The sequence below is a fragment of the Erythrolamprus reginae genome, chromosome 2 (assembly GCF_031021105.1).
Source record: "Erythrolamprus reginae isolate rEryReg1 chromosome 2, rEryReg1.hap1, whole genome shotgun sequence".
Taxonomy (NCBI): domain Eukaryota; kingdom Metazoa; phylum Chordata; class Lepidosauria; order Squamata; family Dipsadidae; genus Erythrolamprus; species Erythrolamprus reginae.
Window position 1 is genome coordinate 178629681 of NC_091951.1, and position 26861 is coordinate 178656541.

The 26861-nt window shown below is 38.3% G+C and overlaps 1 protein-coding gene across 6 annotated transcripts in view; it reads left to right on the top strand.

Annotated features, from left to right (window-relative positions):
- Positions 1 to 283: 283 nt before the first annotated feature.
- The window catches only part of RACGAP1 (Rac GTPase activating protein 1), a 39476-nt gene continuing 12898 nt past the window's right edge, over positions 284 to 26861 (top strand). The window contains exons 1-8 of one of the 6 annotated variants that reach the window (XM_070740537.1): positions 284 to 431; positions 15586 to 15662; positions 16423 to 16504; positions 19230 to 19329; positions 21488 to 21690; positions 23916 to 24046; positions 25603 to 25672; positions 25860 to 25913. In XM_070740537.1, coding sequence (XP_070596638.1) covers positions 19245 to 19329; positions 21488 to 21690; positions 23916 to 24046; positions 25603 to 25672; positions 25860 to 25913 — 543 coding nt within the window. In that variant the 5' untranslated portion in view covers positions 284 to 431; positions 15586 to 15662; positions 16423 to 16504; positions 19230 to 19244. Of the gene's footprint in view, positions 432 to 15585; positions 15672 to 16422; positions 16505 to 19229; positions 19330 to 21487; positions 21691 to 23915; positions 24047 to 25602; positions 25673 to 25859; positions 25914 to 26861 lie in introns of all 6 variants that reach the window. The other 5 variants (XM_070740538.1, XM_070740540.1, XM_070740541.1 and 2 more) reach the window with 5 other exon arrangements.

The window sequence follows — 26861 nt, forward strand, 5'->3', positions numbered from 1 at the left end:
CACACCCGCCCTCTTCTCCTTTAAAAAGAAAGGGGGCAACTTCCCAACCTCCCCCCCTCCCCCCCCCCCCGCCGATCCTGGGTAAAACTTTTCTCAGAGGAACACCCTCTATTAGGTACCGATACTGTACTGGGGTGGGGGGAGGGGGACAAGTATGGGCAATCGTGCCCTTAAGAAAGAAGGCGCCCTAAGGCTTCTTAATCGCGATTGGCCAAGCAAGCTTCCTTAAAAAGACAAATGTCGCGGTGACGTCACATTTGCCTTCGGCTACGCCGGCACTGCTCAGCCAATCACGATTAAGGAGAGGCAAACGGTGGTTGCGATTCAAATTGAACGGCGGGTGGGTGGCGAAGCCGTTTCTTGCTGGAGTGGATGCAGCGCCCTAATCCGGTGGGATCCCAAACGGCCTTTTCCCCCTCACGCGCCTCCTGGTAAGTTAAAAGGGGGGGGGTGGGGCAGTTGAAAGCGGCGCGGAAGACCGGCTGGATTTCAGGCAGCGTTTGGGAATAAGTGTCTAGAAAACTTTTCGTTTTTTTCAACGGGCTGCCTTTGTTAACGGGCGCTGCAATTTCCCGGGAGTTCCCCGGCTCCATGAAGGGCAAGAAGGCTGGGGTTGCTTTTATGACCGTCCTGAATCTTGACGAGTGACGACCTTTATTTTTTAAAAAAATAAATTGCACGGGCTTCCCTCATCCAAACAGGGTATGGCGGTTTTACCGACATCGAAACCGTCAGTCTTGCACAAGTTTTCTTGTTCAGAAGGGGAGAGATTTACGAAACGGCGTAACGGACGACGAACCAAATACAAATCCAAAATTGGCAGAAATTTTATTTTTTTATTGTTTTTTTATTGCTTTTCATTTTTAAGCATCACAAAAATTTAACCCAGTTCTACACCCGTTGAGGTCGTTACTACTTATTATGCCTTGTACAATATTGTTTATTATTATTATTATTATTATTTTATTATTATTATTATATTTTATTATTATTATTATTATTATTATTATTAATTAGATTTGTATGCTGCCCCTCTCCGAAGACTCATATACATTTGTTTCATATGTTTACAAAGTTCCATATTTTTGTCACTTCACATTGTTTCACAATTCTTTTTCTTCCTCTTAGTCCAATTATGCCATCTATTCTATATTTACCATTGACAGAAATTTTAATCTATTGCAATAATCCTTTTTTTTTGCAAGATTCCTTGGAATATGCGGATTGCAATCTGTTTGAGGTGGGAGAGCAGGGGAGTATAGAAATTGTTCCAGTGAGGTTTATTCTCAGGAATACGATCTGAGAGAGAAGAATACAGAAATAATAGGTTTGGGAAGAGATGGAGGGAGTTGAAGGCGAAGGAGGCACGAGGGAGTGAGTCATTTTAAAATAAAAAGCAGGGGCCATTTAGGTATGCAAAGGCAGCAGCACTGAAAGAGCAAAGGACCAAAGCAAGCTTTCAGAGGACTTCAAAGGTAGGAGTAATGACCTTAGATTAAGGAGTAAACAAAAACCCAGGAAGGAATTTAATCTGGTCTGCTCAGGATGGGAGGTGATTATTTATTTATTTCTTCAATTTCTATGCCACCCAACTCCCCAGGGAGTCTAGGCGGCTCACAGGAAAAATATAAAACATCAATAACGTTACAAAACCTCTAAAAACAGTTTAAAAACACTTTACAATATACAAGCAGTTGAACCTCTGTATACTATTCATGGCAGGATCTCGCTGGTTACCATCATAGGATCAATGGCCCAAGTCTGTCAGAAAAGCCAGGTCTTTACCACTTTCTGGAAGGCCAGTAGGCTGGGGTAGGCTGGATCTCAGGATGCAACTGGTTCCAACATGTCCATATAGAACATGTTGCAATAATCTAACCATGAGGTGACAAGGACATGAGTGACTGAGAAGAGCCTCCTGATCCAAGTAGGGTTGCAATTCCCCCTAGTTATAGCTGTCAAATATTGGTCTAATCTTAGCTGTGAATCTAGGAGGACACCCAAATTGCAAATCTGTTCTAAGGAGGGCAGTTTCTCTCCCCCCCCCCCCCCCCGAACCAAGGATGGACAGTCAATATAGTCTTTCAGAGGCAATACTCGCAGCCACCCGGTCTTGTCAGAGTTAAGTCTGAGCCTGTTAACTCCCATCGAGACCCTCATAGCCTCCAGGCGTCAGCACATCATATCCACTGCTTCACTGAACTGACACAGTGTGGAGATAAATAACTGGGTGTCATCAGCATATTGCTGATACCTCACCCTGTGTCGTTGGATGATCTCACCCAGTGGTTTCATGTAGGAGAGAAGTCCGAACCCTGAGGCAATCTGCAAAAGAGGTGTCTAGGGTCAAACTCTGTCCTCTATCAACACCGACTGCAACTAGCCAGAGAGGTGGGAGGACAACCACCATAATACAGTACCTCCAACTCCCTTAGTAGTTGCTGAAGGGTACCATGGTCAAGAGTATTGAAAGCAGCTGAGAGGTCAAGTAGCACCTAGATGGAGGAATAACCCCCATCTCCGGCTCGCCTGAGATCATTAGAGTGACCAAAGCAGTTTCTGTGCTGTAGCCAGGTATAAAGCTAACTGAAAAGGGTCCAGTTATGTCAGTTGACTTTGGATAGGAAAATGGGAAAGAACATTGGTCATTTGGACTATCATTAAGTGTTGCACATTATGATTCTTGACAAACTTTTCTTTTATGTACACTGACAGCATATGCACCAATGACAAATTCCTTGTGTGTCCAATTACACTTGGCCAATAAAATTCTATTCTATTCATTAGCTGAAAAAACATGAAACTGATGTTGGACATGGTGAATTCCTCCTTTTTGGGGGGTATTAATGACTGATTTGGTTGATACAGTATATAGAAGGAGGGCTTAAGGAAAGGTGATTTTGTTCTTGGATTTAATGGTGAAATATTTAAACAAATATATCGGGCCGTAAAGAGATTTGGGGATGAATGGAAGCTGAATGTTCTTTCATTGGAGCTACAGGTATCTAGGTGCTGATGTAGGACCTCTAAAGTGATTAAATTAATGGATATGAGAGAGAATATACAGGATACAAAACACATCCTTAAGGAATGCCAGTGGAAGAAAAAAAAAGCAAAAGCTTCCCTCCACCCAATATTAAATAATTTGGTAGGAAAGCATTGTAGCAAGCAGTTGAATGTGTCAGCTGGTACTGAAAGTGGCAGTGCTGAAAACATTGAGGTCATTGTATTTTTGAGGATGATGTAATCATTTAGATAAGTACAGTTTCATTGGACTATAGAAGCCAGAATCAAATTTTGAAGGGGAGGTCAAAAGAGGTGCTAGGGAAACAAAACTAAGGGGTACATTTAAAGAGCTCAGAGGCAAAGGTGAAAGGGAAAATTGGGCAGTGATTTAAATGGGCTTTGTTTGTTTATTGTCCCTTCAAGTCAGATTTGACTCCTGATGAATACCTGGACAAGTCCTTGCAGGTTTTTTGGAAGTGGTTTGCCATTTCCACCTTAGCGTTGAGAGAGTGACTGACCTAAAGTTATGCACCTGGTGTTGTATTTAAGGCAAAACTAGAGCTCTAGCCTGATGCTTTAATGAGTACCCTAATCTGACTTGTACTTTAAATGTATAGTACAGTCATTCTGAAACAGTGGCATGATTAAATACATTAGAATAATTGATAGCCAATTATTATGTTGGAGGATGATAATACTGTAATTTGTTGTGAGCCACCTCAGGTCTTCAGAGAGGGGCAGCATAGAAATCCAATAAATAAATAAATAAACAAACAAACAAACAGAATAAAACCTGGGAGGTAAAATCAGTGAAATGCTAGTAATCAGTTTATCTAATGTAAGTTTTGATGCTTCTTGTTCCTATTCCTTTTCTGATCAATAACAATAATAACTCCTTCACTTCCCTCTTACACCAAATCCTGTGGCCTAAGGACAGCAATCTTGCAATTATTACTTTCAGTATCTGATAACACCTACTTTTCTGTGTTTTTAGAAAATACATTCTTTTAAGCCCTTATCTAGTATAAGTTCTTGAGGCTACGGGAATGTAGGAATTGAAAATCATGTTTTGCCTTTGTTTCTTTATAACTGTAAAACCATGGGACATTATAATTTTAAATTTGTGATTCTCTAAATAAGCATTTAATAATAATGGATATTTCAATTAATCCCAAAACCACTATTAATTTAATCTGCTAAGAGGTACAGGCACAATAGTTCTTGTCCTCTCACCAACAGCTTTATTTCTCACAAAATGGAAGACAGAACAAGGGGGTTTGCTTATCCTGAAGTGATTCTCATCAAGGTGAGGTAATTGGTAGAAGAAATGATTAGTATCTTGGGCAAAAGATTACCTTTTTAATTTTAATAGAATGTTACTTTTAAATCTGTTATATTTATGAAGGACCTAAGATGAGCCAAACCTACCGTATATAGTGGATTTCAGAAAATACGATTTTGATAAGCTCTGAATGGTTTGAAATCCTGGAGAAGAAAAGTATTCAGGAAGAAAAAGAAGAAATCTTTGAAAAAAAATATTGAATACATAGTCACGTTTTTTAAGAAGAAAAAAGTAGGAATGATCTATAAACATACAGTGGTACCTCTACTTACAAACGTCATTCGTTCTGTGACCAGTTCTTCAGGTTCTTAAGTAGAAAAGTTTGTAAGAAGCAATTTTTCCCATAGGAATCAATGTAAAAGCAAATAATGCGTGCGATTGGGGAAACCACAGGGAGGGTGCTTCCTCCCAGAGACCCCACAGAGGCTTCTCCCCATCTTTTCCAGCCCTGTTTCCTCCCAGGCGATTCCTATAGAGGCCCCACGGAGGCTTCTCCCTGCCTTTTTGGAGGCTCGGATTTGTAAGTGGAAAATGGTTCTTGAGAAGAGGCAAAAAAATATCGAACACCCGGTTGTTATCTAGAAAAATTTGTAAGTAGAGGTGTTCTTAGGTAGAGGTACCACTGTACTAAGAACCAATTTGGTGTAGTGGTTAAAGCTTCTGGCTAGAAACCATGACCCCCTGAGTTTGAATCACATCTAAGATACAAAGCCAGCTGGATGACATTGGACAATCACTATCAATCCTAAGAATGAGGCAGTGGTAAACCATTTTTGAAAAACTTTGCCAAGAAAACTGCTGGTCTGAACGAATTCCAAGTCTTCAGGACCAAGAGACAATATGTCCTTATTTTCAAGAAGGCAAAGAATGAGAATCTGGGAAACAGCAAAGTTGCTAGCTTGATATTCATATTGAGTAGGATCCTTGAACAGATAATCAACGCTACATTAGTCAGCACTTGAATAGGTGATTTACAGGAGCCAGCATGGCTTTATCACAGATTGTGCGACAGGCTAACTTTACCACTTTATAGATCAGGTGACATGTAGACATAATGTATCTGGACTTTGGCTACTTATCAGGTTGTTTGTACCTCTACTTACGAACTTAATTCGTTCTGTGACCAGGTTCTTAAGTAGGAAGGTTTGTAAGAAGTAATTTTTCCCATAGGAATCAATGTAAAAGCAAATAATGAGTGTGATTGGGGAAATCACAGGGAGGGTGGAGGCCTTGTTTCCTCCCAGGAGATTCCTAGAAAGGCCTCATGGAGGCTTCTCCTCGCCTTTCCTGGCCCTGTTTCTTCCCAGGAGATTCCTAGAGAGGCCCCATGGAGGCTTCTCCCTGCCTTTTCCGGTTACAGTTTCGGAGCCTCTTGTTCTAAGTAGAAAATTGTTCTTGACAAGAGGCAAGAAAATCTTGAACACCCGGTTCTTATCTAGAAAAGTTTGTAAGTAGAGGCGTTCTTAGGTAGAGGTACCATTGTATAGGTTAGGTAGCACAGTTGGCTAAGAAACCACACTCAAAGTGCTTGTAATGGCAATCATTCTGGGTAGGAAAAACGAAAAGCAAAAGCAAGGAATGGGACTTGGCTTGGCAGTACAGTGGTTCATGTTTCCTCATTAGAGATGTAGTAAATCCTGCAGTGAGTAGGAAATTGAATTACATTGCTCCCAGCTATGATTTGAAGACCAAGATAAAGCATGATCTTATTTATGATCTTTAGGTAATTTATATTTAGTGTATCTATTTTTTAAAAAAATCCCATGCTGATTTTATGTCCAGTAGATATAAATATTGAGGGAAAGTACTTGTTTAAAAATGTATATAAATATAATTTCAATCTGAATTCTTGGCAGCCATACTAAAAGACAATTATTGACTACCGTGGTTCTCCTTCTCCAGCAAGGAGGCTCTTTAACAAAGCACAGAAAACCTTAAGTTACATTGAGAGTTCCATCACTTCTTAAGTGGAAATGAAACAGACATATCAGGAAATGCCCTCTGTCTAATACAGGGGCCCCAACCCCCAGACCATGGACCACACATGCAGGTTGCAGGCAGCATGCAAAAACCATAGTTGAAAACCTCCACGGAACCAATCCCGGGTGCTTAAAAAGTTGCGGGCCTCTGGTCTAATATATTCAAAGAGTTCTTATTTTTTCAACATGTTTTTAAAAGGACAAAAAAGTAGGTAGAAACTTGCATGCACTATTTATTTCCCCCCCCCCCAAAAAAAATAAAGAATGGCATAATTTATCATGGATTTCTTCTTGCTGACTTACTATGGTATTGCTCTGCAATTGTGATTTAACCCCGCTGTTCTATTCGGGTCGTATGTGACCCGAAGCCAAGTTTGAGTCCCTGTAAAAAATTTTCCCTGCATATCTGAAACTAGAAATATCATGACTTTTCATCATTTCAGGGGTTCTCTCTATGAGAATTTTTTTCGGGGGTGGGTGGGGGGGTTTCTTTTTTGCTGAAAAAACCCCCCTCCCTAATCTTATGTTCCCGGGTCACCCTGACCCGGACCGAAAACTCTTCATTTGAAGTGCTTATGTTTGGTCAATTTGAAAACTTTTTTCACTTGGAAAGTAGTCTGAACATTTCTGCACACAATGATATGAAAATTGAAATGAAAAAAGTAATTCTTATTGGTTTATTTTGCTGATAGAATGCATGCCCCCCCCCCGGTTTTTGTGAAAGGTTTTTCAATTTATGGATAGTTTTGCTTGCAAAATGCATTCTATTTTACTAATGTTGGTGTGGGATTGGTAGCTTGAACATTTCTGAATATAAGAAAAATATAAAGGAACTGAAAAAAATGATTCTTACTGGTTTTTTAAAATCAGAAATAAGGCCTCCCCCTCCCCTCGGCTGCTTGCAACCATTCTCACTTTATTTTTTTATGCTCCAAATCCGAAATATTCTTTAAAATCTTAGGCATTCATTTACTCAATTTAACAATGCTGATCATCAAAAAAATATTTTTGGGGTGGTGGCTAATTGTTTTCTGGGCAAAAAAAAATCATCACTTCGAGTCTGTTTCTGTTCGTATATGACCGGACCAAAAATAATTTTTTTAGGTACTTGAATTTGATCTTTTTGAAAACCTTTTCAACTGGAAAACTAGTTTGAACATTTATGAACATAATGATATGAAAATTGAACTGGAAAAATTGAGACATATTTTTATTTTGATCAAAAAGCCCCTCCCCCCATCCTTTCTGAATTTTGTGTCAATTTATATTTTTTAAGGCTACAAATCCCTAAGGAATTTCCCCCCAAAAGGTTTGATATACTAAATTGAACAATCCTGAACATAAGAAAAATATAAATGAACTGAAAAAAATGGTTCTTATTGGTTTATCTTTGCCACAAAAGGGCCAAAGCCCCCCCCCCCCCTCGGCCTTGCTGTGTGCCACTATTGTCACTTTTTATACATATTTGGCTAGAAATATTTGGAATATCCTTTTGAAAATCAACCACATTGTAGCCAGAGAACTAATTTTATGAAAGAAATCCATTTTACTAAAAAAAAGTATGTAAGTTTGAAATTAACAGCATAATTTTTATATAAATTGAAATAATTGAACACGGGGGGAGGCATACTTTTATGTGCAAAATAAACCAATATGCATCAATTTTTCTAGTTCAATTTTCATATCATTATGTTCAGAAATGTTCAAGTTACAAATCCCATACCAACTTTAGTAAAATAGAATGCATTTTGCTAGCAAAACTATCCATAAAGTGAAGACTATTTCACAGAAACGGGGGTGGAGTGGGGGCATGCATTATATCAGCAAAATAAACCAATAAGATTTACTTTTTTCATTTCAATTTTCATATCATTGTGTGCAGGAATGTTCAAGCTACCAATCCCACACCAGCTTTAGTAAAATAGAATGCATTTTGCAAGCAAAACTATCCATAAATTGAAAAAAAATTCACAAAAACGGGGGAGGCACATTTATGTGCAAAATAAACCAATAAGGATTAATTTTTCCAGTTCAATTTTCATTCCATTGTGTGGAGAAATGTTCAAACTTGTTTCCAGGTGAAAAAAGTTTTCAAATTGACCAAACATAACCACTTCAAATGAAGGGTTTTCGGTCTGGGTCGTATGTGACCCGGGAACAGAAGATTAGGGAGTTTTTTCGAACAAAACAGTAGGGTTAAATATACTCTGTTTCCCCCCCAAAATAAGACATCCCCTGATAATAATATCAATTGAGCTTTTGAGTGCATGGCAATAAGGCCAAGTGCTTATTTCAGGGTTCATAAAAAATAAGACAGGTTCTTATTTTCAGGGAAATAAAAATCAAAGCATAATAGATATTTACCCTGGAATAGCTTTCAAAAAGTAGATAACCTGTACTGTAGTTTACTTAGATTTTATTTAAATTAAGGCATTAAAATTTAATATTCTCAACAACTGCATAATGTGTTATGGTTGTCCATTCACCTATTTCAGCAAAAATCAACTTATTTTCTACAGACTATTGGGGTACTTTTAGTTTTACTATCTATAGAATTGTTTGTATATTGTTATAAACTAAGATAATACTGATTTTGACCTACTTAAAACAAATTATTTGGCTGAAAACTTGAGTAAACGTAACTAACTACATGTCATTTTCTCTAATAGGTTATGATCGTCTTATAAGAAAGATACGTGGAGGAATAGAAGCATTTTAATAGTGTATTTGTTAGTCTAATTTTTGTTTGATTGGAATGAAAACTATTATTTAGAAAATGCTGCTATTAGTAGAATAATTGGAATTATTATGCAGCATTGGGGTTTTTTTTAATTAAATGTTTAAAGTGCTGAATTAATGTAACTAAGCCAGGTTTGTGTAGGCACTAGATTAGAAACAGGAATACCAGGAGTACTGGTTCCTTCATAGGCACAAAAGCCAGCTAGGGGGTTTTGAGCCACATTCTGAGTCCTAGAAGGAGATCATGGCAAGACACTTTAACTGTACTGTATTTCTTTTTATCTTGAGTTTTTAATCTACTTTGTTACTATTTTTTATTCTTTTTCTGCATGTTGTATACTTTTCTTTATCCCAAAGCAAATAAAATCTTGGACATGCTTCTACATATGCCTAATTAATTCTACTAATTTAGCTAAGTGTCAAGCAGTGAAAATTTGCAGAAAGATATTAGGAAGCTGCAATGCTTACTGCAGAAAGATATTAGGAAGCTGCAATACTGACTTATGGTATGTTCATGTTGCATAAAATGCGAAATCACTAGCTTAAATTCTAACAAAGGTTGTGTGCATTTTATATGACCAGATTCTAATTTGAGCTCAGAATTGTTTGTGACCTCACAAAACATCTGAATCTCAGCATTCCTAAAGATGTTTCTCATTTGGAAGATAGCGACTGAAATATTTTTTTCAGTTTGAGAGGTTAGCTTTGACTTGTAAGACAACTAGTTGTCACTGCTTTTGTGTGTTTGAATATTGTGGGGGTTTTTTCTTTAGCTCTAAGACAAATGGATACAGTATATTAATGAGAGATACAAATTTACAATGGGCATACATTTGCACTTATCATATGAAACTACCTATCATTTTTCTGTCATCTGCTTTGAAAGGTTTGAATTTGAACTATTTGAAACATATTCAGAAGATGGTTAGATTTAAGAATATTTAAAGAAGAGCTGGATTAGACGAGAGTGGATTAGAGCAGAGGTCCCCAACCTTTATGGCTTCATGACCTGGAAAGGGGGGGGGGATGGTTTTGTATGAGTGATGGGTGCATGCAAGTGCACACAGCTCCATTTGCACAAATGGGCATGCATACATGCCACTCAAGGGGGCTTTGCATGTGAGCACCTATAGCTTACTCAAGTGGACCTGCATAAACACATACACACCAGAGATGGGTTCAGACTGGTCATATAGAACTGGTAGTAACTTGGCCTAGGTTGCTGGAATCGACAGCGACCTAGACCTGCCAGGCCCCAAGCCGGTTCTCTTGGTGCTGCCATCTTGGTTTTTTCTTCTGCTCATTCCCAGATTTATTTTAGCACTGCACACCCACGTAGTGTGCTCCTGAACGAACCGGGAGTGAAGAAAACCAGAATCAAAGCTATTTATTAAACTGTATAAATTGCTAATGATTTGAGGTACCAAAAGAAATAGCTCAATTGTTTTTTTGCTTCACACTTCCCAAATTATATACTTTCATGGCCAATTTAGTTCACGTGTAAGCAGAATTTTGATTCATTGAGTTTTTTCTAATCTTGCAATATTTATATATCTTCAGATTTAATATTAATGGACATACAACCTGACTATATTGGTTATTAAAGTAGCTGTCATTCATGCAGAGTAACAGTTTTGACTCCTTGGGCTGCTACAAATATTCAAAATTCTTCATACTTTCCAGCTCTCATTATTTTTACGCAATCTCCATCAAGGTTTATAGATCATATGTAATATCTAGTAGTATATATCTTCCCATTAAAGAAATATCTATTTTTAACTACATGGGAATTTTTGAAGCAATATATTTTTTCATTTGGCAGGAAGTGTTCAGGTTTTATGTTGTCATTTAAAAGGCTGCAACTAGTTATGCAAACAGGTATGTTTTAAATTAATATTTTAGAAGGGAACGGTTAAATATACTTTTCTTTAAATTATTTGCCTTGTTTTGATATACGTAGTCTTTTCCACCCTGATACTCATTGAATATATAGCTTGCTTATTTTCTAGCAGCGGTGGGCTACAAGCCAGAATGCTAAATTGCGCTCGCCACCGCAGCTTACCATCCGCGACGGCGAGCACAATTTAGCATTCCGGCTTGTAGCCCACTGCTGTTTTCTAGCCAATATAACAAACTAATAGTTGCAGGAACTGAAGTCCAGAACTCTGAAGGGCAATAGAGTAGAATATATTTGCAGGTTGGAAAACATTAATGGTAATGATTCTGATTGGTAGCTGTGATGGAGAGAAAACATGTTTTAGTGGTGAGAAAAATAAAGGTCAAAAGAAAAAAAGTACACAGAAAATAATGGCAATGGAATGGATCAAGACAATTTGTGGCCGTTAAAGCTGGCCTATGTTTGAGGAATTATAATTATTAAATGTATGTATGTAGCCTGACTCCAAACTACTGATAACTAAGACAATACTTCTATAAAGTTTAGTGACACTGTAATTTAGTGATTAATAACGCTGAACAATATTATTTATTAATGCAGTATTTGTGTTAAGCCTCTAGGACATATTTCTGCTAAGCTCCCTCATTATGGTAGGTCAGAGGGAGGTTTTCCTAGAGGGATGAGTGAAGAATGCCAGAAATGCGCCAAGAGCATAGACTTCTCAGCAAGGTCACCCAAGGTGTGAAAATCATCCCAATTCTCCAGCTAAAATAAGAAAGTATCTCTGTTGGGATGTATGGAGATGATGGATGCAGATTATCACTTCATTGTCAGTAACAAAAGCATCATTTCATACTATGCAGGAGAATGCAATGGTATACCATTTCTTTATGTACCAATTTTATCAAGAAAATCACATGGCTGCACAATAAAAAAATCATGTCAGATATCATGTCAGATAAGCAGGAGAACATCAACCAATTTCCATGAGATGTTGAACCTGCACCTTTCAAGGAGAACCTCAGGGATTGATTTGAAATCTTGAACTTCATGGATAGGAAATAAGAGCAACTGTTAAAGGAAATATAACAGCTTGTTAAAGATAAATATGAAAAAAGATTGCTGAAGTTTAAGAAACAGAAGGAAGTACAGTAAACTAGATGTCAGAACGGATAGTAGAAATTGTCTAGAAGAAAAGCCAAAAAAGGCAAAAGATCTCAGGAAATTTCAAAAAGCTGTTAGAAACAAGTGACATTACAATGATATCTGTGAAGACATCAGAAATGAAGTTGACTCTTCCACAAGATCTCTGGGAATGCTATGTGCAGAACAGAAAGCCACAGCTCAGATAGAACATGGTCAAAAAGACTGATTCCAGTTTGGCAAAATAAAAACACAAGTCTATATATTATTCTTTTATTTATTCAACCTGTATACAGTATACAGGGTGCGTTCCAAAAGTAATGCAATTTTTTTTAAAGTAATTTATTGAACAGCCACTGCACAGAGTTTGCACAAATTACTTAAAATTCTTCAAAGTACTGTCCTTGGGTCTCTACAAATTTTTTTCCAGTGATTCTGCCATGACCGGTACGCACTCTGGAAGGCGTCTTCGGGGATCTCTCGCAAGGTCTTTGTCATGGCTGATTGGATCTCTTCTGTGGACGAAAAACGGGTTCCTTTCAGGGCTGCCTTAATCCGAGGGAACAAAAAGAAGTCTGCTGGGGTGACGTCATGGGGGGGGGAGCATTGGCACCTGGTGTTTGGTCAGGAACTCACGGACTCTAGCGCGTTGTGGCAAGGCACATTGTCGTGATGGAGTTGCCAGGTAGCAGAGATGTCTTTTCTCATTCTGATGACTCTCTTTCGGAGTCTTTCCAGCACATCCACATAGTAGGCAGTGTTTACTGTCTGTCCTTATGGACCACTCCTTTATTGTCGAAAAAGACAATGAGCATTGTTTTCATTTTTGATTTGCTCATTCTTGCCTTTTTGGACTTGGGGGACTGGTCGATGTGCCACTCAGAGCTTTGGCATTTCGTTTCTGGGTCGTGTAAAAAAACCCTGGTTTCATCACCAGTGATGACATTGTCCAAATAACCAGGTTCAATTTCTATACGTTGCAAAAGTTCACTTGACATTTCCACTTGGTTGGTCTTTTGGTCATCTGACAACATCATGGGCATGAGCTTGGCGCACACTTTCCTCATCGCTAAATCTTCAGTAACAATGCGAAACACAACAGTAGACGACAAGTTCAGTTCATTGGCAACCATCTTGATACTCAATCGACGGTCAGAGTCCAACAATTGTCGAACACAAGCCACATTGTTGTCAGTTTTGCTGGTTGACGGCTGCCCAGAGCGTTGTTCGTCGTGAACCTCTTCCCAACCCTCCTTAAAGGCGTTTAACCACCTCGAAACTTGTGAGTAGGACAGAACAGAGTCCCCGTAAGCCTCACAAATAATTTTGTTAGTCTCTTCAAGAGATTTTTTCAGTTTAGCACAAAACTTAATCGTGTAACGTTGCTCGATTGTCGATTCTATTTTCTTTTGTGACACAGTCGGCATGCAGAGGTTTACAATAACTGACGTCCTGCTGCTTCCACAGCTTGGAGAGCACTGAGACCGGTTTCGCGGCAAAGCTTAGCGTCACTCCCACCTACTCCAAGTGCTTCAGTTCCACTCCAATCAATAGGAGTGGCGCGGAAAATTCAATTGCATTACTTTTGGAACGCACCTTGTATATACAGGATCAGAAGAAGATGAGTATGATTTTAAAATTGGAGAAATATCAATCCACTTGCATTATGCTTATGACACTAATACTTGAAAATGCAAATGATAGACAGGCTCTCTGTCTCTGGTGATTCTCAGTCACCCAGGTTATGGCTGCTCCAAAGGTGCTTTTTCAAGAGGCCATTGGACTTCCTTGTTTTTCTTTGAAAATGTTTCACTTTTCACCCAAGAAGCTTCTTCATCTCTGAAGCTTTTTGGATGAGAAGCGAAACATCTTCAAGAAAAACAAAAAAGTCCAATAGCCTCTTGGAAAAGCACCTTTGGAACATTCACAAGCTCTGGTAATGAAAATCATGGAGGACAGTGAAAAAGAGATTGGTATTTGTGAGAAATATAGGTAGTTCTCAGCTAATCACAATTATTGGGGCTGAAATTGCCATTGCTAAGTGATGAGGTCATAAATTACTGTAAATTTAGTTGAGAACATCATATGCTTGCTGTTTGCAACCTTGTTCCAGCTTCCTCGTGGTCTTTGCTTGTCAGAATTTGGCAAATAATGTTGCAAATGGTGACTCCATGATTACAAGGTCACCAGAACTCCGATGAACGGTCATATCTTGCCACATACCTACCAGAGACCAATAAGAGCTCACAGAGTTGGCCTCCTCTGGGTCCCATCGACTAAGCAATGTAGGTTGGCAGGACCATGGGGGAGGGCCTTCTCTGTGGCTGCCCGGGCTCAACTACCGCCCGATGTCCGTACTGCTCCCACCCTGCTGGCCTTTTGTAAAGCCACGAAGACCTGGCTTTGCTGGCAGGCCTGAGGGCCATAAATTTACATCTTTGATGGCCAACTTTATGAATGGTGTGCATGTATATGATTGTGACTATCCTTTTTAAAATAACTTTTTAATTGGGTTTTAGTTTTAGATAATGCTTTTAGTCTTAGATAATATTTGGCTTCTTTTTATCGCTTTGTCTCTATTTATATTGTATTTTTATTGTTGTTGTAAGACACCCTGTGTCCTTCGGGATTGGGTGGCATAGAAGTCGAATAAATAAATCCCTTTTCAGCACCAGTGCAGAATCTTGTGGAATATTGTTGATGAGTGATCATTAACCAAGGACCGTTTCTATGAAGAAGACCAAACTAATGACAACAATTCAGCAAGCAATAAAGATATTGATATGATACTTTCTGAGTTTTAGGATCAACAGCCAACATCTAATGGTCTAGACTCCAGGCAGTCAAGAAATTTGATGCAGGCTAGTTTTAATATGGTAAAATATTTGTTTTTCCATTGATCAGGGTCATTTTTTCTTATAAAATAAGCACCCAAGGAATGCTTTATTCCTTCTTCAGACAGAATCCACAAGACTTTGTAATATGCGATTGTATATTTGTGCTATTTTCTCTGAGTAGAATAGATGGCAACAGTCTTTCCTAATTTGCTTTCCCCACAAAGAGGAAAACACCTTTTTTCTTTTGGCCCTCTTATACTTTAATATATTAGTATTTATGTTTTGATATGGTTAAGGTACATATATTTATTCTGTTAATAAATTACTTTGTGAAGCTGGCTGAAGTGACTAGCTCTTGAAACTCAATTGGAATCAGTTATGTGTAACATTTAGTTTTTGAAGTTTAATAGCTTTAACTAGAGCACAGACAGAAATATTTCAGTTTCCAACTGATCCATGCAAACATTGTAGACAAAATATAAGCTAATAAACATCTCTACAGGAAATTGTGTGACCTCATTACTTTATATATAATTTGATTTGGAATAATTTTGCATACCTGCATTGTAGTATATTGTATACTATTTCATTAGTAGTGGCAAATATGCAAAACAGATAACATTTAATCTCTTTTATTTTCAGCAGGTTAAACCAGATGTTCTTTGGGAAGACACAGCTTTTAATTCTGAACCTCATACACTACAGAATTTAAGAATAAGGTATTACAGGTATTAATAATATCCATGTATTTGTATACCTCTACAAACTATTCTAATCTTACACTAATGTTTATTTAAAAACAAATGCTAGCCAAAATGCCATAAAGAAATATAACTTAGTTCTTGTCAGACTCCTCAGCAAGTTCAGCTGGAATAAATAACTAGTCACAAAAGAATATAAATATTTCTGATTATGTAGGAGAGATGAAAAGCCATTACAAAAGTATTTCACTGCTGTACTCTTTGACTATAACCAGTGTTATATTCTTGAAAAACTCTCCTGCTAGCTTTATGTAAGGTTACAAGTGACTTGGTTTTGGAAGAACAGACAAAAAAAATCATTTATTATTCCTTTAAAAAGGAATCATTTATTTTAAGGGGGGGGGGGGTGATACAAAGATATACTATCCATAAGTGACAAAGAAGCTTCAAATGTTACATCATTAATGCTCAGTAAATTATTAATGAAAAAATAAACATGAAAACTGGGACTAACTACTGGGTATGGAAGAGTTGCATATCTGTAGTTGGCATCATGAGCTATTCAAAAGAGAATTGGAAAGTCCTTCAATTTGATGACAAGGCCAATAATATCTAATTTGGGAACAAGCTAATCCTGACAAATGTAAACACCTGTCCTAGAGACTTCCGTGTTTTTAAAGATCCTCCATAGTCTCTACCTTTTCATTTGATCAGTTTCAATGAATAGAGGGCTATCTTGGTGAATGCTGTATCACATTTTTGTTTGTTTGTTTACCAGACTTATCACGAATGTGACTCAATGCAGCACTGAATGATTAAAAACAAACTTTAAAAACATTAAACAATTAAAACAACCACAGGTAAGTACCTTCAAGACCTTACGTTCAATGTAGTAATTTCTTGGACTCTCTGCTTAAATGGGATCCCCAAACCTGCTGGCAAAACCACAATTTCTGGAATATCAGGGTTGCAGCCAATCTTACCTTAGAAGGATGAGGAATCATGGCGCTGCAATGGTTAGAATGCAGTACTGCAGCCTTAATTCTGTCCACAGCCAGGAGTTTGATCCTAACCACTCAAGATTGACTTAGCCTTCTATTGTTCCGAGTTCCATAACATCAAGACCAGATTGTTGGGAGCAATATGCTGATATTGTAAACCACTATAAAGTGCTATAAAGCATTATGGAGTAGTATATGAGTAGTCCATGATTCAAGACCTCAGTTTAAGAACTGAGCCCCAAATTTCTGTTGTTAACTAAGATAGTTACCGTAAGTGAATCACTGAAGTTGTTAGTAATATGGTTGTTAAGTGAATCTGGCTTCCTCGTTGACTTTGCTTCCCAGAAGGTTGCAAAAAATTGATCGGGTGACTTCAGGACACTGCACACACCGTAAATATGAGTCAGTTACCCAGCATATGAATTTTGGTCATGTGACTATGGAGATGCTGTAGTCATCATAAGTGTGAAAACTGGTCATAAATGACTTTTTTCCAGTGCCATTGTAACTTTGAACTGTCATTAAAGAGCTGTTTTAAGTCGAGGATTATCTATATAAGTCTGAGCTATTGGGTGGATACCACAATAGAGACAGCTCATCTCCTGAATGTTGTCAGATGGAATTCCTTAGCACACAGGACCCATAATATACCCTTTCTTATGGACCTGATGGGACAAGTAGATGTTTTCTGGGGAAGGCAATCCCTCAAATAACTGCCCTTTGCCATGTACGACTTTAAGAGTTAAAATTAAGGGCTTGAATTGAAATCTCCCACACAAAAAGCTTTGCGAGCAGTTTTTAAAATGGGAATGTTAAAAGTTGTTTGTTTTATGTTTTAAAACCTTTTTTGTTCAAAAAAGTAATGGGAAAAAATCAGCTAATTTTTTAATTAGCTGAAGTAGTGAGGTTTTATGCCTAGATGTTTCCAGAAGCAGGGGCAATATTTTCTCCATTACATGAAAATGAAATTATATTTTCCCTGGATTGTAGTGATAACAAATATTAATAGCAATATATGAATTTGTAAGACGTGTAATGATTCAGGTTGGTTTCAGACTTTTACATTAAAATGTTTATTAAAAGGTGATTCTTACAGTGGTATGAATTTATAGATTTTAATTTAGATTTTAAACAGGTTGATACCCAGATTCATTATAAGCAACATATAGTATTGTTAAAATATTTTGTGTCCATTCTATTTTAAACTGAATTTATTTTTCCAAGGTCTGAGCTCATTATCCAGCCTTGGAGGGGGAGAATTCAATCTCACATAACTCATTCAGATTTATGAGAGATCATTGGATTGTACCTAGATCGTAATTTCCAGCTACTGTACAGAACAATTGACATTATTTTTTGTGGGCTGGTAGCCTTTTCCATTGCCTATTTCAAACTGTAAATCCTACATTGCTTATATAATTTCATGAATCTCTTTGTGCACAGTTTTGAAATACAGTGATCCCCCGCTCGTTGCGAGGGTTCCGTTCCAGGACCCCCCGCAACGAGCGGGTTTTCGCGAAGTAGCGCTGCGGAAGTAAAAACACCATCTGCGCATGTGCAGATGGTGTTTTTAACTTCCGCAGCGCTAGCGAGGAGCCGAAGATTGGGGGCGGCGCGGCTGTTTTAAAATGTCGCCGCCGACATGGGGGCTCGCTAGCACCCCCCCGAACCCCCAACCCAGGTTTGGGGGGGTGCTAGCAAGCCCCCCGTGTCGGCGGCGACGTTTTAAAACACCCGCGCGGCTTTCCAATGAGTCCCGAAGACAAACGCGGAAGTTTGACGTTTGTCTTCGGGACTCATTGGAAAGCTCCGATCGTTTTAAAACAGGCGCGCCGTTCTCCGCTGACTCCTGGCGAACTTCCCCGCTTTAGGAGTCAGCGGAGAACGGCGCGCCTGCTTTAAAACGATCGGAGCCGGCCGGCTCCGATCGTTTTAAAACAGGCGCGCCGTTCTCCGCTGACTCCTGGTGAACTTCCCCGCTTTAGGAGTCAGCGGAGAACGGCGCGCCTGCTTTAAAACGATTGGAGCCGGCCGGCGCCGATCGTTTTAAAACAGGCGCGCCGTTCTCCGCTGACTCCTGGCGAACTTCCCGGGCGAAGGGCGGGCGAGCGGGTGCTGGGGGGGGGGGCTTCGCCCTCCCGCCAGCAAGAGGGGGAAGACCCAGGGAAGCCGCCCAGCAGCTGATCTGCCCGGCGCCATCTACGCATGCGTGCCCATAGAAAAAAAGGGCACGCATGCGCAGATGATGTTTTGACTTCCGGGTTCAAAAATCGCAAATTACCCTGTTCGCAATGGTCGGGGACGCAATAACCGGGGTACCACTGTATACTGTTCATAATTTTTGCAAGATTTTTAATATTAGTTTGAAAGAAAACATAAGTATGTAGTTTGGCATCTCAGTCATCAAAACTTTATACATGTAAAGAAGTGACTGTTCAATCACTGGCTGAGTTATTCATATTATAATTTGCTATAAACCCATAGCATGATTATACTTGACTTTGAGATCTGAAATCATTGAGAAGGATGGCTGTGTCTGACAGTAAAAGAAGATAAAAGTAAACTTATCTCCAAATTATTTCAGTTTCATGTGACAAAGATGGAAACGACAATTCTGAATTTACGGAATTTCTTTGACCAGCTCATGTGCCAAGCAGAAATTCTAAATGACAACAGTGAATACAGTAAGTCGTCACTTCTTATGGATGTTATGAAGGTGAATCATGTTAGTCACTTGCAAATGTTGCAGACATAGAAATAAATATATTTAAGGGTTCCTTCCTGCTCTGTAATTTTCTTGAAAGATAGATGAGAATTTTTCCAAATTTCTCATATCATTAGTGATGGGCTACCAAAATTTTTACTACCACACTGTGGGCATGGCTTATGTATTTTCTTTCAACATCTTTCAGTGCAAATTGAGTGCTCTGGGGTAGAGCTCCATTTTCGCTACGCCACTGTGTTCCTCCTACTTCGGGCAGTAGCCCACCCTTACATATCACCCAACAAATGTCTATAAAGTAACTCAGGAAGCATGGTTAATTTGTTGGATGTCTTATGTATAAAAACTGATCTGCATAACAACTAGTGGGTTTGTACACTGTAGTTTCTAGGCAACAGTGTGGACCATGTAGTTAAAATTTGGTTCTAGTAGTTACACTATGTTATTTTAGCTATTGTCTCAGGAAATCAGATTACCTTGCTATATATTGCTGCACAAATGTTCAATTGAAGTTTATGTGGTGTTAGACACAATACAATGTCTGTAATAATGTGTTGGAAGGGTTAAGAAGAAAATACTGCTGAATGGAAAAATTATCCAATGCTTTATGACAATCACTTACCAGGATAGAAAGTTTACATCCACATCAGGCAGTGTTGAGCAACTAAAAAATTAGAGTTCCTCCTGCTTTGCATCAATATTTATATAATTATCCATCAAGTTGAAAATCCAAATATCTATAATACTAGTCAGTATCAATGAAGCATATTCATTAAACCTTGTTGACTGTCTTCATAATATAATCATTGATTGTAATATTATCAGTTCAGTTTTGCTATAACTGCAGTTTTGTTTGTATGACAGTTATCTGTTCATATTCTATACATTGCTATAATAAGGTTATTGTTTCTTATCACATGATGTAACTGATCATGCTTAACATGGAAGTATACTGAATACCTGAACCTTGAATTGGATTACAGTGGAACCCCGACATAAGAGCTGCTCTACTTAAGAGCAACTCGAGATAAGAGCTGGGAGGGGAGAGATATTTTTGTTCTACTTACAAGCCCAAATTCGAGATACAAGCCCCAAGGAGCTGTCTCCTGAAGCCAAACGCTAACTTCCGTGTTCGGCTTCAGGAGACAGCTGCGAAGCGGCGCGCGTGTTTTAAAAGGTTGCAGCCGGCCTGGGGGGCTCGGGGGGGTGCTTGCAGCTTTCTTTATTGCTCTTTTTCTTTCTCTCTTTTACCTTCCCTTCCTCTATTTCTTCTTTTCTTTCTCCTTCCCACCTTCTTCCCTCCCTCCCTCCCTTCACTCATTCCTCTCTTACTCTCCCCTTTCATAAGTTTCCTTGCTTCCTTCCTCTGTTCCTGTCCCTTCCCTCTTTCCTTCCTTCCTTCCCACCCTCCGTCCATTCATTCACCCATTCCTCTCTTGATCGCTTAAAGCCGGTCCCTGGTGCAAAAAGGGTTGGGGACCTCTGTCCTACAGGATTGGGTGGCAGAGAAGTTGAACATATGTAAATTTAAAAGTTTAAGAAAGTTTACAAGTTAAGTGAAAGAAACTTCATTATTCATTTATATGTACATGTACATTTCTTCATTAAAAACATGTCTTTCTGCATAATTTAGACTAACTTTGTGAGTTTTTTGAGGGCTGGAACCAATTAAAATTATTTACATTAATTCCTATGGGGAAAAGTCGTTCGAGATAAGAGCTGCTCGACTTAAGAGCCCAGGTCCGGAACGAATTGAACTCGTATCTCGAGGTACCACTGTATAGGGAGAAATGTGTTGACTGTATTCATGTTTAATAAATTCTACTGTCTTCAGTTGGGTTTACTGTCAGGAAAGCTTTACTTTTAGAGATAACTCTTTCTGCATTGTGTTCTGAATAATTGGGGTTCTTGGGGTTTTTGTTTTTAGCACCTTGGCATTATCTATTTATATCAGTGGTTCTCAACTTTTCTTCCACACGGACCCCCACCCCCGGGATCTGCCGACAACAGGTTGAGAATCACTGATTTGGATGATTATCAAATTGAAAGAATATTTTAGGAAGAAATAGGAAAAAAATATTTTTTAAAAATTAAATGGATTAAAACTTCACTTTTCACAGAATTTATCCAACTGGCCAAGAATTTCGAAGAGTTTAGGAAAAAATGGCAGAAAATGGATCACGAGATGGCTAGATACAAAGATTTACTGATGAAAACAGAAACTGAGCGAAGTGCTCTTGATGTGAAACTTAAACATGCACGCAACCAAGTAGACGTGGAAATCAAAAGAAGACAGCGTGCTGAAGCAGATTGTGAAAAGTTGGTATGTGTAACATTTTTGAGCTTTTTCAAAAAGTAGCATCAGATTTAGAAGAGAAATGTAACAGCTTTGATAAATATCCTTCCCTTTATATGTAACAATAGATCTAAACCTTTTTTTTCTAGAGGGTAAAATAATACTGTAGTATGAATGTGGGCTTCTTATATGGCTGATAAACCTATAATCTCTTGGTTTGATAGACCTTAGTAGTATACTTAGTTTTATTTTTAAAAAATTCTGCAGCACATTAAAATAAGAATTATTTGTGTTGTGGTTGGCTCTGGGCCAGCTCCTGCTCCAAGGACTGGGGGTTGATGTGGGAGAATCCTCACATTATCAGAGGCCAGTTTTACTGCCAACAGCTTCCGACAGCGAAGCGACTGTGGGAAGATTCAAGTGAAGTAGGATCAACTGAGGAGGTAATTACAGGCAGCCCATTAGCTAATTACCCCATTAATGAACCATCATCATAGTTAGGTTCAGATGAGGAGGCATTAATAGATGTTCGCAGACACAGATTGATGTCAAGGAAGGAACAACTGCGCAAGTATTATAAGAAATAAGGGAGAACAGCTGTGGCTGAGGCAATTAGGCTAATGGGGCTGCTGATAAATTGGCAACGTTGTTGCCTCTTGGCGTGGGAGTTTATCTGTTTTGAAAGAAAGAGACTTGTGGTTTTGCTTCAGAAATTTACAAAGACTTTTGTGAACGGCTTCAGGATTTACAAGGACTTTGTGGAACAATTCACAGTTAAGTTTAAGCGAGAGGACTCTTGAAGGAGGGGGTGGCTGTGACGTCTTCACAGCTGCTTTTTATCTGCTTTGCTTTTGTTTTATATTGTTCACAGCATTCAAGGCTTGCTGTGTGTGGGAGAGCATTTTGGCTGCTTAAAAGTGCGTTTTGGACAGTATTTTACTTTTCATAAACCAGCTTTGTTTACTATACAAATGTGTGTGTTTGAATTTCTCCTTTGGACTTAATTGGGGGCTTGTAACGTGAAGCCCGGCATAACAATTTGTATTCTGAGGGTATGTCCCATGATCATCAAGTCTCTAATGCTCTTTTTCCTCAAAGTCCTTGCTTTACAAGGTCAGTTCCGTGTAGTGCAGCAACTTCCATGGTCTGGGCAATCTGGCAGATCTTTGTTGGGCAGCGACCTGGGCATCTCTCAGTTAATACACTACACTACAAAATCAATTTGTACGCATTGGATGGAGGGTGCTGCAGAGGGTCCACATGGTGTCACATTGAATCAGACTTGGACTATGCCCCCACCCCACCCCGGAGACTTTTCTTTTTGGTCTGTTCCATCCTGAATGTTGGCTCCACACACGATGGAGAAGGGATATTGGTCTTATTTGATACACCTCTTCTCATCAGTTGGAGCCAGCAATCAGCCCCACCCTTCAGGGCTCCATTCCTGCATGCTCCTCGTTTGTTGGACTGGCTTGGAGGTTTCTTCCGTTGGCCTGAATTTTTGCATGGCGGTCTCCACATGATTGGCGAGTTCTAGATGGGAAGCTTACCTATTGTTGACTGTCCAGTTGGTACCCACATCGAACGAATCTGCTTTGGATTTGTCAAAGCTGGGTCGTAGGAGGGCGGATCCGGCAAAAAATAATAGACTTTGTCCTCATTCTGAGAGGACGAGGGCAACCAATTCTGAATGCTGACTGCACCCGATAAGAAGAGGCATATTAGGTAAGACCAACTGTCCTTTTATGAAAGGGGACCTTTTGCTCAAGGTAAGGTAAGGAAGCTGTTTGAAAGCTTAACAATGATGAATGGATCCTCCTGCATTTATTTGTTAGATCCCTCCTATCTAATATGAATCGTAGTTTTGAAGTGGCATTTATAAGTTTATTCCACAGATAAAATAGCCGCAATTACCCATTGCAAAAGGCATCTTTTCTCTTTTGTGGGACTAAAATGGTCTATGCTGTTGTGATTAGTCAATAGAATTGGTAAGATACCAGCAAATTGCTTTATAGCTGAAAGAAATCTATTTGGAGTATATGAGCTTTTTATACTGGTTAGCAATTGGCTCCAACACAATCCCTTGGCTGTTTTAATCTCATGCTATAACTTGAGAGATCAGTTTAAGTGCCTTGCCATAGGGATTAGTATGCTAGCGGCATAGTTGTGTTTCTCAGAAGGTTTTGCATAATATGCGTTTTCTATGCTATAAGTGTAATATAAAGCTACTTTTAATGTTTCTCAATTTGTAGGAACAACAGATTCAGCTGATCAAAGAACTTCTCATGTGTGATTCAACGGGCAGCATACAACTCAGCGAAGAACAGAAATCAGCACTGGCCTTTTTAAGCAGGCCTAAGGTGTCCCTTGGTTGTAACAAAAGGTACCCTGTTCATGGTTTACTTCAGGTGGATCAGATTATAATAATATAATGGCTAACATCTTCCCAATCTGTTGAATTATTTTCTTAAATGTCAGAAGTAAAAAAAAATCAACCCTATTTTAACAGAAGATTCACTATTATACAATATACACTATTATACAAGATTCACTATTATACAATATAAGATTCACTATTTTGTCTTCCAAAAGTGGGTGAAAATGTGTGTCTTATAGTCTGAATATTGCTGAAACCCCACCTACCTACCAACCAAGCAACCGTTTTTTGGTCTCTGCACACACCTTTTTGGGGTCCATTTTTTAGGATTTTTTTGGGGGGGGGATTTTGCAATTTTCTTTGGCCCATTTTCAAGGCTTCCCACCCTTTTGGGAGGTGGGGGGGTTGAAGGGGAGGGTTGGCCTGTTTTTGAGGCTTTTTGGGGGCCATTTTTTTGAGAGAAAAAAATTAGCTAGATGAGGTAAAGAGCTTACTAATAGCAATAAAATAATAATAATAATACTAATAATAATAATAATAATAATTGGGTGAAAGCCAAATACAATCCCAGTTTTATTTAATGAATTTCATCCAAGAGATTCTCTTTATCAATATGTTAAGTTTATAAGAATTGAATAGAATAGGACCAAATTGGTTGACAAAACTCAAAAACATTTGAATTAGAAAAATGCAAGAGCTGCAGAGAAAAATATCCATTTGCTACAGAAAAGGTAGCAATAGCTCAGATGACTGTCCCATTGTTAGTTGCCTCCTGTTTCCTTCCTGTTCATAAAACACATATTTTGAAAGGATTGGAAATAATTTCAGAAGCAGTGTGCTACATTCTTAATCTTGTTTTTCCTGGAAAATAGGGTTTTCAGAATTCCAACTTGTATCTTAGGAAATATGTAATTTTATATACAGGCACGGTGAATCCATTATTCCATACCTCTGGGTATGTTTACAGTTAATCAAAATGTACTCCTATTCTATAAATATATGAATATATGGGGGTTTTATAGTTTTCCTCTAATAGGCTTTTGGTAGTATTAAGGCAAATTTAGAGAATTAGAGGGCACAAAGTATATAGTAAACACAGTAAATGTTTTATTGTGAAGAAAACTCCCATTGAGTTAGGCAGTGTCATAAAGGACATATTTAGTGTTGACTCACTGAAACCACTAAAATATAATACTTAGGATGAGCTGTTCAGGAACTTTAAAAATGAATATGTGACTTTTAGTATTTTTTAATATTTAGTATTACTATAGTAAGTTTTTACATCAATACAGTATACTAAATCCCAATCCCAATTTAGTACAAATACTAAGTTACTTTAACTGTTATTGTAAGTTTGGAATTGATGAGTCACTACGAAATGCTTGCATCTACCACCGTTCGTCTTTTAACTGCATTGTTTAAATTGTTAAAAGGGGGGATTAACTTTTTAAAATTCTGAATATGTTATAACATTCTTTTCAAACTCTGCTAACTTATCAAGTACTAAATTAATATCTATGATAAGGTGAGGTTTAAACATTTGTGTGATTTTTTTGTTTTAGGCTGTCAACAATAGATGAATCTGGTTCAAATTTATCCGACATCAGTTTTGACAAAACTGACGATTCATTGGTAATGTAACCATTATCTGAATTCATTTCTTGTACTGCTTTAACAATATATTTTTTTAAAAAAAATGATCCTTTGTGTCTATTATTATGGGTGAATATTCAAAGTTAGGCAATAAAATAATGGACAGATTGAAAATTCATGTTTGCCATCTGTTTGATACTAAAGAAGTTGTTTTTCTTATATCTAGGATTGGGATTCCACAATGGTAAAAACTGTTAGATTGAAAAAAAGACAAAAAAGGGTATGTATGGGTTTTTAAAAATGTATCTGTATCATCTGATGCAAACAGCGGATTTCATTTATTATTGAAATTTACATGTGATTGGGGGTATTTATTTATTTTATTTATTTTATTAATTGGATTTATATGCCATCCCTCTCCGAGGACTCGGGGCAGCTTACAACATATAAAGAAACAATATAGCATTCTAAATCCAATTAATTTAATTTAATAATCTAAAAAAATCTAAAACCAATTAAAACTCTCATTCCTATTCAATCAACTAGCTCACAATACATTTGTCAGCCGGGGGCAGTGTCTAGTGGCGCCAAGCCCGGCAGCATAAATGAGTCTTCAGACTCTTGTGGAAGGGGAATTGGGGGGGCAGTACGAATTTCTGGGTGGAGCTGAGTCCAGAGGGCTGGGGCAGAGAAGACTCCTCCCATAGGTCCCACCAAACGACATTTCTAGTTGACAGGACCTGGAGAAGGCCGACTGTGGGACCTAACCGGTCACGGACTCATGCAAAAGAAGGCAGTCCCACAAGTATTCTGGTCCTATGTCATGTAGGGCTTTGCAGGTCATAACCAACATGCCTATTATGCAAATGTTTTCAGCTTGGATACATTTGAATCATTTCAATGCACACAATTCTTATTTTTTCATTAGAGTTATACTCTTTAGTCTGAAACTTTTTTTTACACTCACAGAATATCCAACAGCCAAGCATTATGTTGAGAACCATTTAATTTCCATTTGCTTGTGTACTAAGTAGGAAAAGTCTGGCAAATGTATTTAAGAAAATCTGATGTAACAGAATAACAGTTGGAAAGGAACTTGGAAATCTAGTTCAACCCTAGCTCAAGCAGGAAATGATACCATTTCAGATTCTTTTTTAAAGGATCCAGCTTCTTTTTTTTTTAAAAAAACCATCCTTGTTGAACGTTGATGTGGAAATTACCATCAGTT